The sequence below is a fragment of the Euprymna scolopes genome, chromosome 6, assembly GCF_053919585.1.
Source record: "Euprymna scolopes isolate OS-2025 chromosome 6, ASM5391958v1, whole genome shotgun sequence".
NCBI lineage: Eukaryota > Metazoa > Mollusca > Cephalopoda > Sepiida > Sepiolidae > Euprymna > Euprymna scolopes.
The window spans coordinates 74,035,270-74,056,406 of NC_136487.1; the positions used below are offsets into that span (position 1 = coordinate 74,035,270).

At 30.8% G+C, this 21,137-nt stretch overlaps 1 protein-coding gene across 1 annotated transcript in view; it reads right to left on the minus strand.

Annotated features, from left to right (window-relative positions):
* The window catches only part of LOC145277695 (uncharacterized), a 39,907-nt gene that overhangs the window by 14,188 nt on the left and 4,582 nt on the right, over positions 1–21,137 (minus strand). Inside the window, exon 2 of the mRNA XM_080129385.1 lies at positions 5,070–5,162. Coding sequence (XP_079985511.1) covers positions 5,070–5,136 — 67 coding nt within the window. The 5' untranslated portion in view covers positions 5,137–5,162. The remainder of the gene's footprint in view (positions 1–5,069; positions 5,163–21,137) is intronic.

Genomic DNA, 21,137 nt, shown 5'->3' on the forward strand with positions numbered 1-21,137 from the left:
GGACATGAGTCAAACTTTTTAATATATATATATATATATACATAGTCATCCACATACAGTACTGTTTCGCTGTTTCACAGCTCATCAGTGCGGCTAGACAGGCAACTACATATATACATATATATATATATATATATATATATATATATATATATATATATATATATATATATATATGCACATAAAGTCATGAACAGTACATAGGGCCCAAACAAAGTTGGTCTGAACTGCTAGTATTTCTATATTTATAATTCTACACTTTCGAATTTTAAAGTTTTTATTAATTTCTTTTCTTTTTTTTTTGCAAATTTTGTTTCTATGCCTATATATGCTATTATATAAAAGTCACTGTGTGTACGTGTTCCTTCCTCATGGGTTTCGAAACGGCAGAGCCTGTCTGTTGCAAATTTCAAACAAAGCTAATTTATGTCTGGCAGTGTTCTTAGATCTTTTGTACAAAAATTCATCCGATAAGTATTGAAAATCGAAAAAGTCCTACCTTAAAAATAGCTTTTGTACCTTATAGATAAAAAAATAATACTTTTACAGGGAAATATTTTGCTTTCCACCGGCCAAGGGAGGTAATAAACTTTCAGCAAATTAGTTCTTCTTAAAAAGAAGATAATTAAAAAAAAAACATATTTATTATAATGTGGAGATATGGCTTAGTGGTAGAGCATTCGACTACAGATCATATAGTTATCTGTTCAATACCGGGTGTATCTCACCGTTTAATTTTAATTTTTAATTTTTTCTTATTAATGAGTTCCATTTAAGATGAAATAATATGTACCATTCAAGATTGCCGCAAATCATTTCTTTGTTTGCATATTTTAAAACTAAACATTAATCAGAAATGACTTTTCCTGGACATTAATTGCTAAGCCCAAATACAAGCTGACGTGATATTGCAAACAAAAACAGACAAGATTTGATGAACGACATTATCCTTATTATTTTTATTTTATTATTTGTTTTTATTTTTATTTATTTATTTATTTATTTATTTTTGCGAATTAATCAACCGGGCAAATTATTCCTCATGATATATAATATTCACATTAGGATTGATTCTATAATAATGCATACGCAATCTGCATGAATTAAAATATCATGTTTAAGCGTATTTTACGACCGAGTAACGCCGATATGCCAGCTAGTAAATATATATTTTTTCGATACTTTTTTGTGACCAAGAGCGGAGGACCGCTTGAAATATAAAAACTAAAATAGTAAATACAAAATCCATATTTCAAAAAACCCTCATAACTTTTAAATCTCTATTCTAGAAGCATACGTAAACTTTTAACATCTTATATATATATATATATATATATATATATATATATATATATATACATATACATATATATATATATATATATATATATATATATATATATATATATATATATATATATATGAGGTTGCTATTTTCCAAAGGTAGGTTAACCAGTGAAATATAACGAGGTTCATACGAGGGTGCTCAATACAGAAGTAGAGCAAGTTACATTTGTCTTTACATAAGCAGTAGTTTGTTGCTACACAGTCATGGGCATGTTTCGGTCTACCAGTATTTACCAACTAGAGACCTCATCAGGCAACAACCCTGATTTACGAAAACGGAATTCAAAACCGTTTTCGGAAATAAACCGGCTAATATATTTGCAAAAAACGAATTTGTCCCGTTAATATCTCACGGCAATTTAGCTATTTATAGAAGCTAGAGTTTTAAAAATAACTGTGTCACATTTTTTCTCCATTGTCGTTTTTGTTTCAGCGGCCATTACAGTGAAAAGAGTACCTTCTACATGTTATTCATTGGAATCTGAACTCATTCTAATAAAGATTGAAGGCACACTTGGAAAGTGAAATTGAATGTAAAATATGATTTCCATGTAAGTATGACAGAAAAGTCTATATATGACTGAGAGACGTGTTTCTGTCGTTTTGTATTTTGCGTGCGGATGTTAAACACGTTCAACTTATCTCTATTTGCATTAATATGTATATGTTTATATACTTGTATGTATAGGATTAACTCATAAATATTAACCGATCATTATCAATTTTTAGTAAACTAGCTAATATGTGGGCTATATTTAGATTAATTGAGTTTTATGGAAAGACGATAAAACAGCGTAAAAATTACAATATTTCAATTTTTTCAATTATAACAAGAGGTATAAGATATCAATTAATTAATATTCCGTAAATTTCAGTTTCTTTGTAGCATTTTAAATGGATTTTTGTCCCCCGACAAAAGGAGGGTGGACCTGTGAATTCAGCCTTGTCCGTTCGTCCGTTTGTCCATTCGTCTGTCCGAATTTTTCTCAATAACTACGCTTGGAATTATTTAAAATTTTGCACAAACATTAAACATGATATGAGTAAAAAAGTAACATAACGGATTTTCCGGGAAAACTCCGGTTGTCCCCCTTAAATGTGCCTTTTGGGTTAAAATAGTTAAACTTGACACTTTTGTGCTCATTAAAAAAAAAATTGATGCCTTGGATTTTTATAAAACTTTCTGAAAAGTTGTCACTAACTGATTTCTATATACTTTGTTTGTCTATACTTCACGATAACTCTTGGGTATGCCCTAGGGGCCCTTTTAGGGCTAATAAAAACGCTCCATTTTTTGGACTATTTTGCCATATTTGTCCAAAATTTTTCTGCGTATGTCTATTTAGCAGTTTTGCATGGTGCTGAACTCAAATTTAAATGTGTACAGCCTTGGGGACTTTGGGGGCTAAAGGGGTGAGGGCAAATGATGGACTTTGTCATTTCTTTTTTTTTTTTTTTTTTTTGCATAGTGCAGAACTCAAATTTACATATGTTAAGGCCTAAAACTGCATCGTTTGTTCATTTTCACCAGGATTTGACGTCCCCTGGGGACTTTTGGGGATAAATGCTGGGGGAGGGACAAATGCTAAACTTAGTCATTTTTTATGCTTCGTTCATTGTGCACTCACGGGAGACCATGCATGCTTCACTTGTTATAACGGAAATCGATTAAGACAAGGCATGAAGCCACTTGATGGTAACAGCTCAGCTGTTTAGGGAGCATAATATAGGTATAACATCCCATTTGAAAATGCAAACATTTCAGATTGGCATAGAATTGATCCATAGTCATTAGACCCAAATTAGACAAGATTCCATGAGTTTCAATTTCTTCTTAAGATCCCCTAAGCTTAAAATTTTTGCACATTTTCTAAAACCAAAATCGTGTAATGGATTTTGATCAAAATTAGAATTGAGATTTCTAGACATAAGGTTAAGAATCATCATATCTTGATTTTAATCGTCGAAAAGGGCAATAAAAATGGCGCAAAATAGTTCTGTATGGAAAATTTATTTCATCCGTCCTAAGATAGATATTCTTCTAATTGAGTGTATTACTTAGTTTTTTTAATTCGAAAATATTGGGGTGAGGTATACATTCAATAAATATATATATATATATATATATATATATATATATATATATATATATATATATATATATATATATATATATATCGCCCCCGTTCTGTCTTGAGCGACAATGGATGCCTTGTACAAGCAATTGTGAAGCAAGAGTTGCATTGATTGAGATTGTTGGACTGACTTCCTCATCTTGGTTGTTATAGTCACAACGTTTCGGCCGTTTTATCCTCCGGCCTTCATCAGGTGTTTTGTATCGAACTAAGGAAACGTTTGTTAGGAGTCTCGAACCCAACCTTTTATTATTATTATTACGGGGGTACCGTGTTCGGACTCCAGCTAGGCTCTGGGACATAGTTGCTGATTCTCTGTTTTGAATGTTACTTTTTTTTATTGTTTTGCTGCTTTTTACTGATTGAACTCAGCACCTTTGGGTAACTGTAAACTTTGATATAACGTCTAGGACTACTCGGCCATCTGAACACGGTACCCCCGTAATAATAATAAAGGGTTGGGTTCGAGACTCCAAACAAACGGTTCCCCAGTTCGATACAAAACACCTGATGAAGGCCGGAGGGTAAAACGGCCGAAACGTTGTGACTATAACAACCAAGAAGTCAGTCCGACAATCTTAATCAATGAAAACACCTCATCTCAAAAATACAGACAATTACAAGGGTTGCACGGTCCTCACTACACATCTCCTGAATCGACACGGTGTTATTCTGATGGCATGGAGAAGTTCAGAACGATCAGAAACAATGCCGAGATAAGTGAAGAGCACATACAGCACCTAGTATTCCAAAATTGTCACCCATTTAGTATTGACGAAGCTCAACATCGCTTAATTTCAATGATCTAGCGGAAACCGGTGCTTCATCGTGATCATGCCGTATATTTAATAAAGCATGCGGTTTAATTAGGATTATGACAAAAATACCTGATAAATATTTATTAGTAAAAATGTTACTTTTAACTTTAATATGAGATTTATAATTATTGTCTGTTGACGGTAAAAGCTTGTCTAAAGTTAATCTACCAACAAATCATTTTATTAATTTATTTCTTGTGGATTATTATCTTCATCTTTCTTAGTTGTTATTTCCCGACGTTTCGGCCAACTATTCCTCTGGCCTTCGTCAGGTAGTAACCACGACGGGATAAGAACTCCGAATCTCCTCACTGCATGCTCAGCAGATACTGCCATCCATAGTTGTTGTGGACTCACCACGTTTTTGGCCAAATAAGCCTCTGGCCTGCTTTGAGTAAGATTGAAACCGCTATCTTCAGACAATTCTCCCCTGGAACCGTACAGATTCAACGTCTCAATCCACTGTGCTACAGAGGCTTACTTGGCCAAAAACGTGGTGAGATGACAACTATAAAAGGCAGTAATTGCTTAGAAGCAGTTAGGAGATTCAGAGTTCCTATCTCGTCGCGGTTACCACCTGACGAAGGCCAGAGGAATAATTGGCCGAAACGTCGTGAAAAACCAACTAAGAAAGATGAGGATAATAGTCCGTAATAAATAAATTAATTAATAATAATCATCTCAATAATGAATTCCAATTAAATAATATATAAATAATTTTATGTTAGTTAATAAAGAGTGAAGTATAAAAGGCGAAAATATGACTTACTGTGTGTTTGGGTTCCAGAACAAAAAACGACCAATAAAAACAGGAAAAAGAGAGATGGGCTTGCCATCTTTTCTTTGTCGAGGAATTGATGATCTGAAGGAAAAAGAAAAAAAAAATTAATAATTAAGGAAAAAAATCTTTTAACCCTATCGGCCCTAAAAAGATTTCAATCATCAATTTAATAGTGTCAATTTTCAATGGTACTCGTTACTTCCGGTCTGTGTCCTAGTTATGAAATAAGGCATCGATTTGTGAGATGGCTTCTGTTGACGGGTTCGGGTCTATCGACCGGTGTAAATCGTGACACCCTGCACTGATGATTCTCGTTCTCGAAAAGGATGAAAACTAGCGTATGTGTGTATTTAATAATTATTAGAGCGCATAATCCTGAGGAATCCTAGAGTGGATGAAACGCCGAATATTCAGTGTAGCTTAATCGCCATATATATTTTATAAATTACTAATTACTATATATATATATATATATATATATATATATATATATATATATATATATATATATAAACTAAATTACTATATATATATATATAATTATAATTACTATATATATATATATATATATATATATAAAATAAAATTACTATATATATATATATAATTATAATTACTATATATATATATATATATATATATATAAAATACCGTCATTGGATTATTTACTTTCACCAGACTATCCATTCACTTGTAATCACCTTTTTCTTCACCATATACCGTCTGCTCCACTTATTGTTATCAAGTAAGAGCTTTGACTTTCTTGTTGTTTCATCAAATATTTTGTATGCAAAATCCGGTTCCGCATTTTGCTAATTCCTACCCTCTGATGAGAAGGAAAGTATTTCTTCGAAACTCCGCGGATTAAGGACTATCCACTTATCAAGTGTTTCCTTTTCAGATTAAATATGTTTTTAACTCTTTTTCAAAGTGTTTTTTAACATGTTTTATTAACTGTTTGCTCATATATATATATATATATATATATATATATATATATATATTATTATTATTATTATTATTATTATATTATTCTCGATTCCGATACAATTACTGATTCCGTTCGAAATTCTCAATTCTGATACAAGTACCGATCCTGATTCTTTACAAATCTCCAAATATTTATTTATATTTGTTATTTTGTCACTCTTACCGTAAAAGCACACGTTAAATGAGCAGTTATTTTTTCTCTAATGACAAAATACATTTGTTGGGGATGATCTATCGATTTTTTTTAGTGGTAGTAGGAAGACAGGCTCGAAACCGTACCGCGAAAGAGGAAACGAACGTGGAAAAAAACCTGACGTCTTTGCTGTTACGACCACCGCCAAACTGGAAATGACTTATGTTTTAATTAAGGCTGGACAATCGGAAGGAGATTATGACTTCAAAATATATAGGCGAAAAAAGCGACCCCTTGTAGAAAAGTGCCCAGTTGAAGGTGAAGATATTAATGTTTCTAGCCAATTTTTCGATATTTGTCGTCTGAAAGGTCGAACTTCAAAACGATAGTGATCTTGGTAAAATCCGTCGCCTCTGTCGAAACTTTTAGGCAGACATGCAAACATACATACATACATACATACATACATACATTTATATATTGGTAACTAAAAATTTTCGACCCAAACCGATTAAAAAGCTTACTCTATCTATGAATGCCCTTTCTGTCAAATTTCAAATGTTTAGACCAGAAATTGTCTGAGTAATTTTGTAGAGACTGCAGGGGTAAATTTTTTTAACTTTAACCCCTATTATAACCCTTTAACATTTATTGTTTGGGGCTCAAACCAAGTTATTAAGTTAGATCTATGTCCAAGGAACATATATCTTGTTTAAACCCAAAATTGACCTAGGAGTTGGGTAGAGTTCTCAAAGGTCAAATCGTTGAACTTTGATCCCTTAACAGCCAATTTTCTGGTCGAAAACAGATCACAAAAGTGTTCCTAAATCTCAGTGTCCTGTATATCAAATTTCGAGTCTGTAAACTGAAAATTGAGTTATTGCGTTGGAAAATGCACACACACACACACACACACGCAAACACACACAAACCCAGACACGTTCACTTTTATAGATATACAAGCATGGGCACCCTGCGTTGCCCGGGAGTTTTGAGGTGTATGCTGAGGAAAAAAAACGGTCAATTCTTTTAACTTTTACCCCTATTTGTACACCTTAACATTTATTGTTTTGGACTCAAATCAAGTTATTAAGTTAGATCCATGTCCAAGGAACCTATATCGAAAATTTCAAGTGTTTAGACACAAAATTGTTGGAGTGTTTGGGAGAGTTCTCAAAGGTCAAATCGTTGAACTTTGACCCCTTAATAGCCAAATTTGTACCGAAAACCGATCACATAGATTTTCCCAAATCTCAGTACCCTGTATATTAACTTTCGAGTCTGTAGATTAAAAGTTGACAGAGTTATTGCATAGGAAATGTACACACACACACACACACACACACACACACACACACACACACACGCACGTTCACTTTTATAGATATACTAGCATGGGTGCCCGGCGTTGCCCGGGTGTTTGGAGGTGTATGCTGAGCAAAAAAAAAAAAAACGGTCAATTTTTTTAAACTTTGACCTCTATTATGAACCCTTAACATTTATTGTTTTGGGCTGAAATCAAGTTAAGTTAGATCCATGTCAAGGAACCTATATCTAAAATTTCAAGTGTTTGGACTCAAAATTGTCGGAGGAGTTTGGTAGAGTTCTCAAAGGTAAAATCGTTGAACTTTGACCCCTTAACAGCCAAATTTCTAGCCGAAAACCGATCACAAAGATTTTCCCTAAATCTCAGTACACTGTATACCAAATTTCGAATCTGTAGACTAAATATTGACAGAGTTATTGCGTAGGGAAATGTACACAGATACACATACACAAACACATTCACTTTTATATATATACTAGACTAACCATGACCCGTTGGATCAGTATACATTAACTATGGAATTAATGTATGAGCATGACACTTTTGACGTAAAGAAAATAGTTTTTGTGACGTAACAGAAACATTTCTATGAAAGTATATTAAAATGAAAAAAGAATATAGATAGATTTCTATGAGTCGTTCTGTTTATAATTGTTTATTCTTGAAAAAAAAACTTACAGCCATTGAATTATAAGTGGTTTACCATACTTATAGGTAAATGTGCACTGAACAGATACCATAATACTTAAAGTTAAATTCAAATTTTGAAATATCTTTTAATTTAAACGTGAAAAAAAATTGGGTCACTGAAAACGTACACAGTAAAACAATACATTGTAAAATAGTAGATTTATTTGTAAGAAAATTGCGTTAAAATAACTTAAACGTAATACGGAAATGAACGATGTAAAAAAAAATGCAGAAAGTATTAAGAATTGTTTATTTGGATAATTTAAAACGAAAAAAAAATTAGACCGCTGAAAACGTACACAGTAAAAAAAAATACGTTGTCAACGTGTCAAAGTTGATTTATTTGTGAGAAAATTGCGACAGTATAGTTGTAATACAGAATAGTTGCAAAACATCCCCTAAGGGGTCAGTATGTTATATTAGCTATGGAATTAATGTATGAGCATGACACTTGTGACGTAAAGAAAATAGTTTTTTGTGACATAACAGAAACATTTCTATGAAAGTATATTAAAATGAAAAAAGAATATAGATAGATTTCTATGAGTCATTCTGTTTATAATTGTTTATTTTTGAAAAAAAAAACTTCTTCGTCATTAGTAGTAGTAGTAGTAGTAGTAGTAGTAGTAGTAGTATTAGTAGTAGTAGGAGAAGTGGTAGAGTAGTAGTAGGGAAAATACATGTCAACCAGTAGTAGTAATAGTAGAATAAGGAAGAGGAGGCGTAGTAGTAGTTTTAAAGAGGAGAAGTAATAGTAGTAGCAAGAAGAGGAGGCATAGTAGTAGTAGTAGGAGGAGGATGATAGTGCGCAAGCAAACAAGCAAACAACCAAGAACGACAGAGTTTTAGTATTATATATATATATATATATGTGTGTGTGTATATATATATATATATGTATATATATATATATATATATATATATATATATATATATATATATAGTTTAAAGGTATGTAGCCAGGCAAAGAGACATAATGGACATATAAATAGCCGGCCAACACTTATTTAGTGTGTTCAAAATACTGCAGATATAAAATCAGCACAATAGTAAAGGTAGTAGATCAACCAGAGCTATTGTAATAAATATATATGGGGTAAATAACTTCATTAAATAATCATTTAAATACGCTCCAAGATTTAAAAGTAAACTACAATTTTGTGTACGATCGTTTCTAAGACGATATTGGTTTTATTGGTATCAAATCTCATCATCAGCACAAGGAATTGACACCAGAATCGAAGTTATGATATAGAATCATACCTATTGTGAGCGCATCAAACACAGGTATCAACTCCATTTAGCTCGTATATATAGAAGTGAAAATGTCTCTGTGTCTGTCTGTCTGTATATTTCCCTACACAATAACTCTGTCAATTTTCGGTCTACAGACTCAAAATTTGATATACAGAGTATTGAGATTTGGGGAAATCTTTTTAATCCGTTTTCGCCACAAATTTGTCTGACATGGAGTCAAAGTTCAACGATTTGACTTTTGAAAACTCAACCAAACTCCTCCGACAATTTTGGGTCTAAACATTTGAAATTGTAGATGTAGATTACGTGGACATGGATCCGACTATATAATTTGATTTTAGCCCAAAACAATAAATATTAAGGAGTCATAATAAAGATCAAGTTTTTAAAAAAGTGACCTCTGCTGTCTACCAAATTACTCAGCCAAATTTTTGTCAAAACATTTGAAATTAAAAATAAAATGTATTCAGACATAGGGCCAGAAATTTGGCTGTTAATAAGTTAAAGTTCAACGATTTGACCTTTCAGAATTCTACCAAATTCCTCCGCCAATTTTGCGTCTGAATACTTGAAATTTTAAATGTAGGTTACTTGGGCATGGATTATACATTTTAATTTGATTTGTGCCCCAAAACAATAAATGCTAAGGGGTCAAAATTGGGGTCAAAGTTAAAAAAAAATTACCTCTGCGGTCTCTACCAAATTACTGAGCCAGTTTCTGGTCTAAACATTTGAAATTTTATAAAAAGGGTATTCAGACATAGGGCAACCTTTTTATCGGTTTCGGTTGAAAATTTGAGCTGACAAGGAGTCAAAGTTCAAAAGATTTAACCGTTGCGGTGTCTAGCAAACTATTTACCAGTTTTGGGTCTAAATATTTAAAATTTATACAGAACGGGTATTCAGACATGCGGCAAGCATTTTAATTAGTTTGGGGGCGAAAATTGGTTTCCAAAAGGTCAAAGTTGAAAGAGTTGACCTTTGCAGATTTTACCAAATTCCTCTCTCTCTCTCTCTCTCTCTCTCTCTCTCTCTCTCTCTCTCTCTCTCTCTCATATATATATATATATATATATATATATATATATATACTAGCGGGGGCAGCTGGCTTTGCCCAGTCGTAAAATACTTTTAAATACGATATTTTAATTTGTCCAGATTTCGTATATATTATTATAAAATCGTGATGTCAAAAGTCAAATAAAAAAAAAGTATTGGGGTGCTATCAGTTAGAATCGAAACTGAAATCATCCAAAGCATCCAAAGCTGGTGAGGTTTCCACTGTACCAACGTGACGCGTATATAAAGTGATTAAAAAATTAAAAATAAACTAAGATGGATTTACAAAATATGCGACGCTCTTTTTCTAATTTTGACCCATTTCTGACCCATTAAAAACTATTTTAACCGGCTAAAAAAAACAGAAAAGAACGGTCCGTAAAAAAATCGAATTATTTGAGGCCTCTAACGCCGCTCTGCGTCTTTTAGTTTCGGAAAATATGGCGACTAACAGACAGGCAGACATACAGCCTTTTATATATTAGATATACGGTAAGGTAATTGCAACTCTATTGGAAACTATTATGGAGCACATATATCAAACATACAATGGGATCACCAGAAGGAAAATAAAGATTTTTCATATTTCGAATAGGCATAAGAACATGATTAATATGATTAAGTGATTTCTCTGGTGAAAGGTTCAAATAATAAGAATCAATACTTAAAGAATTCAATAATTGAAATGAAAATCCATATCATTTGGATTCTTCGAACTACTGTTCTCATCTTGAGCATCGGGACCTTGCTCAGCCGTTAGAGTACTTGAAGAAGTTCAGCTGTAAAAGTGATATTCTTTTGTTGCAAATTACTTATGACTCCTATCCAGTCATGGCTGACGGAACGAGAGCATGCTACCCGAGTGAATTTAATAAAGAGTTCTGTTCGAAATTCCATGCAGATTCCCGAGTTCGACAGAAAGATTTTCGAGTTGGACACGATACACCTGAAGCAGGTCGTAGGTTGCACCGACTGAAACGTGAAAATGGTGAGAACAGCTAGTCAAAGGAATCCAGATAATACGAATACCCAATCCTCATCTGAAAAAAAAAACGTGAACTAAATATATTTTACTTCTATTTTAAGAAGAATTACATCATAACCTATTTATAAATAGAATATTAAAAATTTACAATTCAGAAGTTTTCCTTCGCAGAAGTCGCGTAAAATTTACATAAACTTATAAAAATATAAACGCTGACAATAACAATCATAAGTAATGATAATAATATTAAAAATAACAATAAGGAATAATCATAGATAAAAGTAGATCTTAAGTAAAATAATAAAAAGAAGAAGATAAGTTGTTCTCAAAAAGAATTCTTTTATGAACCCATGTGTGAACACTCGTAATGAGTGAATAATAATAATAATAATAATAATAATAATAATAATAATAATAATAATAATAATAATAATAATAATAATAAGTCAATGGTAAACGACTGTTGCAATAACGCAAATTAATTTGCAAAATTATCGAAAGAGGTGGAGAGTGCTAGAAATCTGGAGAGACTTGCTGTCACTTAGACTCCAGGGAACACCACAGGCTGTTCTCTAAGAGAATTCTTTCATGATGCCTGTGTGAAAACGCCTAGTTAGGGAGTGAATAATAATAATAATAATAATAATAATAATAATAATAATAATACGTACAAGAAATTCATAAGACGAGAAAGTCTAAGCATAGAGTTTCATTTGGAATTGAATATGAACGCCAGCATTCGCTACCAGCTTCTCAAACTTCCTGTGACATTGAAGTTTATTGCTGCTTTAGGCGCGTAGATGAAAGAATTACACCCACATGCATGTCACGTTTTGTCATTTAATTGAAGATGTGTCCACTTCTTATATAGCGTGACTAGTGATGTGGTTAGAGGGGGTGGGATTCACATGAGCCACATGGAACACGTACATCAAATCCGTTGCCAAGGTCGCTGAAAAATGGTGGGATCCTGCTATCGATCGAATCTATCTGATGCAATTCTCTACCTATATAAGAGCCAGGTACGTCCAAGAATGGAGCATTGTTGCCATATCTGGCCAGGAGTTACTAAAAGAATTATCCTGCCCTGACAGAGTTCAAAATAGATTTCGTAACGCCGTAGGGGTGCCCTTTTCTCTTCCCTGTAATCTCTTTCCCACAGAAGAGATGTTGCGAGCCTGTCTCTGCTTTACCGTTATTTTCATGGCAAGTACTCGTCTGACCTCTAGTCTATGGTCCTTCCCCTCGCTAACCTTTCACGAGAAACGTTCGTCTAGCTGAAAACACTATCAATAATTTCCCCCGCTCTTTATCCGTGCCTAAACCCAAACGTTGATTCCATGGACAAGGCTTCTTTCTTAGAACTGCACACACGTGGAACTCTCTTCCGTTTGCCTGCTTTACAGCAGACTACAATATGATCGGCTTCAAGTCCAACGTAAACAAGTTCTTGATGAGCAGTTTACCTTAAGTAATCCAATTTTCCAAATTTTCACTGCTAACGATTACTGCGATATTGTCCCATTAACTACTATACACTCTTTAACCCTTATCCTCGAGTGGCCTCTGAGCCCTAATAAGTGGTGACTCCTATGTAAAAAAAAAGACAAAGGAGCCATGTTATGCAAGGGACATAATAAAAGTGTGGCATTGGTTCAATGATTTTAAATAAGGCATTGTGAGTGCATAAGATTTTAAAAAGAAAAGCCTGAGAAATATGTCAACCTGTTATCCGTAATGATAATTCGCCGGAAACTGCGGATAATAGCTTACGAACAAAGGTTTGGGAACTGGAGTTGAACGCCTCAATAGCGAAGATATGTCGTTATCACAAGTCAATAGACATCACATATACATCAAATATACATTACTACGAATGTATAAAATCTCTTAAGGTCATGACATTTCGAAGCTAAATGCTTCTCAACAGAAGCGGAGACAGGCCAGCATTATACAAAATATAAAATATAACTAAAAGCTGGCTTCAGAACATTTAGATTGTAAATGAAGTATATATCAAGACATATTAAGGACGATATGAAACCTATGTAAATAAAACAATATGCAATTATTTTAATAACTACATTATATATATATATATATATATATATATATATATATATTATTATTATTATTATTATTATTATTATTATTATTATTATTATTATTAAAAGTTTGGTTTATTTTGGATTAATGTGACTTTTACTTTAAAGTAGGATACTGGGATACCATGTGAGATTATATATATATATATATATATATATATATATATATATATATATATATATATATATATATATATATATATATATATATATAGTAATTAGTAATTTATAAAATATATATGGCGATTAAGCTACACTGAATATTCGGCGTTTCATCCACTCTAGGATTCCTCAGCGCATAAGCCTGAGGAATCCTAGAGTGGATGAAACGCCGAATATTCAGTGTAGCTTAATCGCCATATATATTTTATAAATTACTAACTAGCTCTACCTACGTATTGAGCACTTTTTAAGTAAATACTTAGTTTACGCATAAATCTATACTTTCGTATATTAATTTTATGTGAGTAAATGAAGTAGTTATATATATATATATATATATATATATATATATATATATATATACAGCAATGAATGGAGATCTACCTGTCAGAGAGGAATCAGGCAGTTCTCTGAAACTGAAATTAACCAACTGTGCATAAGACGTGAAAGAACCAAAGCATCCGCAAGTATCTCAGCCGATCATTTGCGCAATCTTCATTCTTGTCTCCATTGGGTGCTTGTTTGCAGATCTCTTGCAGGACTCGGATGCCATTTACGATTGAGTAGATATAAGCATGCTACATCGAATTAAACATGTTTAAGTTTTCAAGACCTCAAACCTCGAAATATTCCATAATATATGTGTGTGTGTGTGTGTGTGTGTGTGTAAATTATCATAGTAATAATTATATATATATATATATATATATATATATATATATATATATATATATATATACAGTTGAATACAGACTTTCGAATACATTATAAGTAAATGATGATATATTTTACATTTCAACGCCAAATATATAGCCATTATTTATACACATATATATATATATTTATTTAAATATATATATATATATATATATATATATATATATATATATATATATATATTATGGCGTTGAAATGTAAAATATATCATCATTTACTTATAACATTTTATATTTTTACTTTTTTATTTTTAGAATTCAAGGATTTTTTTTTCCATTCAATAAATTATTTCATCCAACGTTTCTGAATACATTATTATTGTTCCCATATTTTGTTATCAAAATAAAATAAGCATTTTTAATAATAGATTATCACAATTTTATGTTGTTTTTTTTTTTAATTAACTGTTGATGATACATATGCGAGTTGGGTAGTTTCTTAACATTTCAGATTTGATATTCTTGGTATTGCTTTTAATTTTGTCTAAAACAAGTATTTTTATTATTGAAATTCAACGGTTTATTACTAGAATTAAAAAAATTGTTTAAACCATTGTTTTTTAAATTGTATTGTTATTTTTATTATATTTTTATAATTCCTTTATTATTTTTTATCCTTATTTCCTTTCTTCTCTTTTTTTTTCACCTTTAAATAGTACAAATAGGTCAGATCTAGTAATGTTGACAGCTCAGCATGAATTCAAATATGGCGTTAAGAATGAGCCTATTCTACTCATGTTCTATGGACTAAACTTCTTTCTTCTGCATATCGGTATGTATTCAATGTTTTTTCTCAACCAAGTGGATGCTTTTACTGTTTTTACTTAATTTCGGATTTTTATGTCTTTTAAACTTTTCAATTGTTTTAACATTACCGTTCCTTTTTAAACCAAGGAAAAAAAAACTGTACATTTTCTTCTCTGATGAACTAATAAAAAGTCTCTGATTGTTTTCTTTATGCCATTCGATGCAACACGTGAAGGACGCAATAATTTATATATATATATATATATATATATATATATATATATATATATATATATATATAAAGATATATTAATATATATAAAGATATATTTATATATGTATAAAGATATATTTATATATATAAAGATATATTTATATATATATAAAGATATATTTATATATGTATAAAGATATATTTATATATATAAAGATATATTTATATATAAAGATATATATATAAAGATATATTAATATATATAAAGATATGTTTATATATATATATAAAGATATATTTATATATATAAAGATATATTTATATATATATATAAAGATATATTTATATATATATAAAGATATATTTATATATATAAAGATATATTTATATTATATCTATAAAGATATATTTATATTATATATATAAAGATATATTTATATTATATATATAAAGATATATTTATATTATATATATAAAGATATATTATATATATAAAAAGATATATTTATATTATATATATATACATTTATATAAATATATAAAGATATATTTATATTATATATATAAAAAGATATATTTATATTATATACATTTATATAAATATATAAAGATATATTTATATTATATATATATAAAAAGATATATTTATATTATATATACATTTATATAAATATATAAAGATATATTTATATTATGTATAAATATATATTTTATTTATATATTTATATAAATATATATATAAAGATATATTTATATTATATATATATATTAGTTATATATTTATATAAATAAAAATATATTTATATAAATATATATAAAAAGATATATTATGTATATTGTGTGTGTAAATTTATGTAAGTCTATATATTATATTATATGTATATGCATATGTTTTATATGGTTATATGCTAATATACATATATATATATATATATATATATATATATATATATATTGAGTATCCAGGTCCTTCCACCTCCATTTTATTTGATATATATATATATATATATATATATATATATATATATATATATATATATATAATGATATAACTGTATATACATATACAATTTATACATGTGTACACAAAGGGTCCTGAGTTCGATTTTCATCCCATCCAGCGGCACTGATAAGTCGTATGACGACGAAACACGTGTTATATACCAACATATAAAAGGTACTTTGTGCGTATAAGTTCGTTCACTGTGGACTCCGAAACGGCTGGGTCGATGTTTCTCTTTTCTTTTGGTTTGTTTTTGTTTTTTTTTTTGTTTTTGTTTTTTGTTGTTTTTGTTTTGTTTGTTTGTTTGTGGGTTTTGTTTTTGTTTTGTTTTTTGTTTTTTGGGGGTTTTTTTGTAATTTTACACGAATATACTTTATGTACCTGGCAGTCTCTTCTGAGGGGTTATGTATCAGAATGCCTCCGATAATAATCGAAAATCAATAATCGAAAAAAATCCGATCAAAATAGGAACAGTCCGATTTTGACTAACGTTAATACTCTTATACGGTCTAACAACACAAGTGCATTTAAGAAGTTTTATCACCGCACGAGCAGAAGGGTCTGGCGTCTAAAATCTAGAGTAGAATTTTTGATAAGACAGGGGTATGTTCGAGATAAATACTTCTACTTAGAGCGCAACTGAACCATAATATTTGACATGTATATTGCATTTTAATCTTTAAGCCGCTATATTAAAATAAGTCTTTAAAATCAGCAGTAATTTCTCTCCAGTGCAATGTAGACTACAATGTATTGTGGACAAAGTAACTGCGAGGAGATATGTGAAAATTCCTTTCGGTACATCGCGATGGGTTCCCGACTAGAGGAGGAAATCAATCGATTTGATTGAATAACGGGCTATTTTACCGATTTCGATGACAATAAAAGTAATAAAAGTGTGAAACATTCGTTAGTTCCCATTCACACCGCGGCAATATCGGGTCTCCCTGCTGGATAATCTATATATGATATATAAAAATATAGTCTTAATATAAGCCACGTTTATTATTGTTATAATACCCTCTTAATCACGTTGACACTCGGTTCCCGTTGGATCGCCAAAGTTAAGAAACGTTGAACCTGGTCAGTACTAAATTGATGACCATTTCGGACTTCCAGGTGAGGTATGCGCTCTTAGCTTATCTCAGCATTGTTTCCGGTCGTACTGGACTTCTCTTTGCCACTAGACACAAATTATGCCGATTCAGGAAAGGTGTGGTTGGTGATTGCGCAATCGTTGCTTTACAATTACACGGGGACATCGAATACTCTAATAATAAAAGCATATTTATGTGTTCAAGTTCTGCTTTTTTATATATATACTAGCAGAAGTACCCGTCGTTGACTGGGTTCAAAAATAGCCTACAGAAAATGGACTGTGATTGATGAAAGTATGATAGGTTATGAAAAGGAGGAGTTTGTAAAGAGATAGGTTTTGATACTCAAAAATTTTACCCTAAGCAAAATATGATGAAAGTAAAGATAATTTTCGCGAAAATATATGTTTTTATATCAACTTTGTTTCCATTCGTAGCCAAGAGTGACCAACAAAACGATGTTTCCTTACAAAGAGAAAATGTTATATATATAATAATATAAATATACAAGAAATAAATGTTACCATAGTCAATAAAAGTTACTTTTATGGTAGAAAAGTTCATTGGTTTGTATTTTTAAGTACTTTGTAAAAAAAACATCTTTTTTTTATTTTAATTCACGAACCGGTTTAAAAAAATTAAAATGGCAGCGACTTTGAAATGGAGAGCCCCGTTTTCAATTTGAAAGAGGGGCACCTGAGCATTCTGTGTTAACAATGTAAGAGAGTTCCTTCAACGTAAGGAATATTTATAAACATATTTTAATGTTTTCCGTTATTTTGTGCCTGAGGAATATTCGATTATGGCATGTGTAGTTTATATAAAAATTCATTTAAGTAGTTATCGCCTCAAATTTCGTTTTTATTTCGGGTCGCTGAAATTATTTCAAGTAAAGAGCATAAAAAACTATTTCAAAACAAAAAAAAAACATGAACTGAACTTTTATTGACTATGGTAACATTTATTTCTTGTATATTTATTTTTTTGGGTAGTCGTTTGTTGGTTTTTCTGCTAAACACTCTTACTAAATAATATCGACGAAATATCGAAAAACAAAGAAACAAAAACAATTTTGAAAAATAATGAAGCTTTACTTACTTTAGTAAAATAATCCAAACAGCAAAATAGGATATTAAAAAAGTAAACACGTAATTACTTTAGTTTTTTTAAGCAAAGAACCGATATAAATATGAATAAGAAGAAAATGGCGCCCTTTTCAAGCAGAACAGCTTCGTTTCAGTTTTATTGTATTGAACGGTGTAGCATTGCGCCGTCGGATTCAGGGTTGTACTATTGTAATGTAAAGTACACGCAGAAAAGGTTGTAATCAACTGAATTCCTTCTAGTACACTGACAAACAAACTTAAACAGATATATAAATAAAAATAAAAAGGTTATGTAAATGTTGTTAAAAAGACACGTAATCACGTGTGCAGGATTTTTTCCTTCTTTTGACACGATAACAAGTAACGTTCTTATTTTTTATTATTTATCTATTTATTTATTTTCGAAAGAGTGGCACGTGCAAGTGGAGAAGGAAAAACCAGAGTTATGCAAAATTTGTGTCGAGAATTGTCTAAAATTTCGACTTGAGGGGGGGGCTTTCACTTTAATAAGAATGTGAATTTATGAGGTGAATTTATTCGACACAATTTGATTCCACTCAAAAAAATAAATAAAAGCTAACGTGAATTAGGATTAAAGTTAAAAAAAAAACCTTGTTAAACTTTGTGACATATTTACATTCTATGGGAGTCAGGCGCGAACGAACACCCAATAATTTTATTATACCATATTTCTTCAAACTGAAACATAATTATCAAAGTATACTAACGCAAATAGATATGAAAAGTCTTTGTTAAAGTTTGTGCTATATTTCCATGGAGTACAGGCGCTAACGCAGACCCCACAATTTTATTATAACATCCCTATTTAAGTTGAAACATACTTATCAAAGTATTTTTATGTACATTTATCTCAAACACCCTTGTAAACGTTTTTTTTTTTGTTGTTGTTTTTTTTTTATTTCCATACTTTGGGGGTTAGGCGCGACTGCAGACCCCACAATTTTAATGAACCACCGTTCTGCAAGATCAAAAATACCCATTCCTGATCCTCGATACATCTTCTTTCATTATATGTAATCAGTTTTTTAAAATAGTCAACCATATAGGAGCCTATTCGTGACCAGACACACACACACTTATATATATATATATTATTTTATTTTATCAACAATTCCTTTCTGTTGCAAGTTTAGAATATAATTGCCAATAATACCAACTCAATTATAATCTCAGCTCAATGAATTTTCCAAAGAATTTTCAGAGCATATATACGTAAATTGAATAAAATCACAACCTACATGAATAGAAATTCACTTAAGGACAAAATAAGTGAATTTCTATTCATGTAGGTTGTGATTTTATTCAATTTACGTATATATATATATATATATATATATATATATATATATATATATATATATATATATATATATATATATATACACTCATGAGCAAAAAAAACATGGGCCAAGAGTGAAAGAAGGAAGAAATCGATTTTTCAATATTTTTCCATGAATTTTTGTTAATTTTAACTGAAAATTTTTATTTTGTAGGTTATCATTATTATTAGAGCATATAATAATAAGTGGAAAAATTGATCCTAAAAATAGTAAGACCGCATCTTGGCGAGGTTATAAAAACCCGAATTGCAGGATTAAGTCAGTCCAAAATGACTTACAAGCAGATTTTTTTATATTTTAAGAAAAGAAAAACTGAAAACATCTCTTTCTGTAGTGAAGCGAATTGGTCAAACGTTTGAAGTCGAACGCTTGGTAAAAGAAAATCTGGATTTTGTCGCCCTAGAGAATCCACTTTGAAGGACGACCATAGGCTTAAATTAACTGTTTTGAAGGATTGAAAGAAAACATATGTTCACCGTAGCAAAGAATTAAAAACCAGGGCTGGAAATACTATATCTAGACTAATGAAAGAAATGGGATTTTCCCGTAAATGCGTGCAAAGAAGCCATTTTTATCTGAGATATTTCTCGTGTTATGGCAAGAAAGATACAGACTGGTTCAGAAATGTTTTCCAGTTAGATAGAATCAAGATTTTGTCTTGTTAGTGATGCTACTGATGCTTCTGAACGGTGCAATTGAAGAACTGGAACATGATTCTCGCCAAGTTGCATAAAAACGACAGTTAAACACAGGAATGGAGGGATAATGGTATGAGGAACTTTTACTGCAGCAGGAGTTGAGGAACATTAGATGTGAGAAGTTAATCAATGCAAAGGAATACATTCGAATATTAGAAACAAGACTGTTACTAAGTATCCAGAAGCTGTGAATGCCCCAGAACATTATTTTCCAACATTATAATGGCTCTGCACACACTGCTAAACTCACAAAAAATGGTTTTCTGATAATTCAATTGATGTGATATTTTGGCCAGGTCAAAGACCCGATTTAAACACAATCGAGAATATTTGGTCCATAATATCTCGTGCATTGGCCAGAGGAACTTTTGAAAACAATAACAAGCTGTAGGAGGCTGTGCAAAG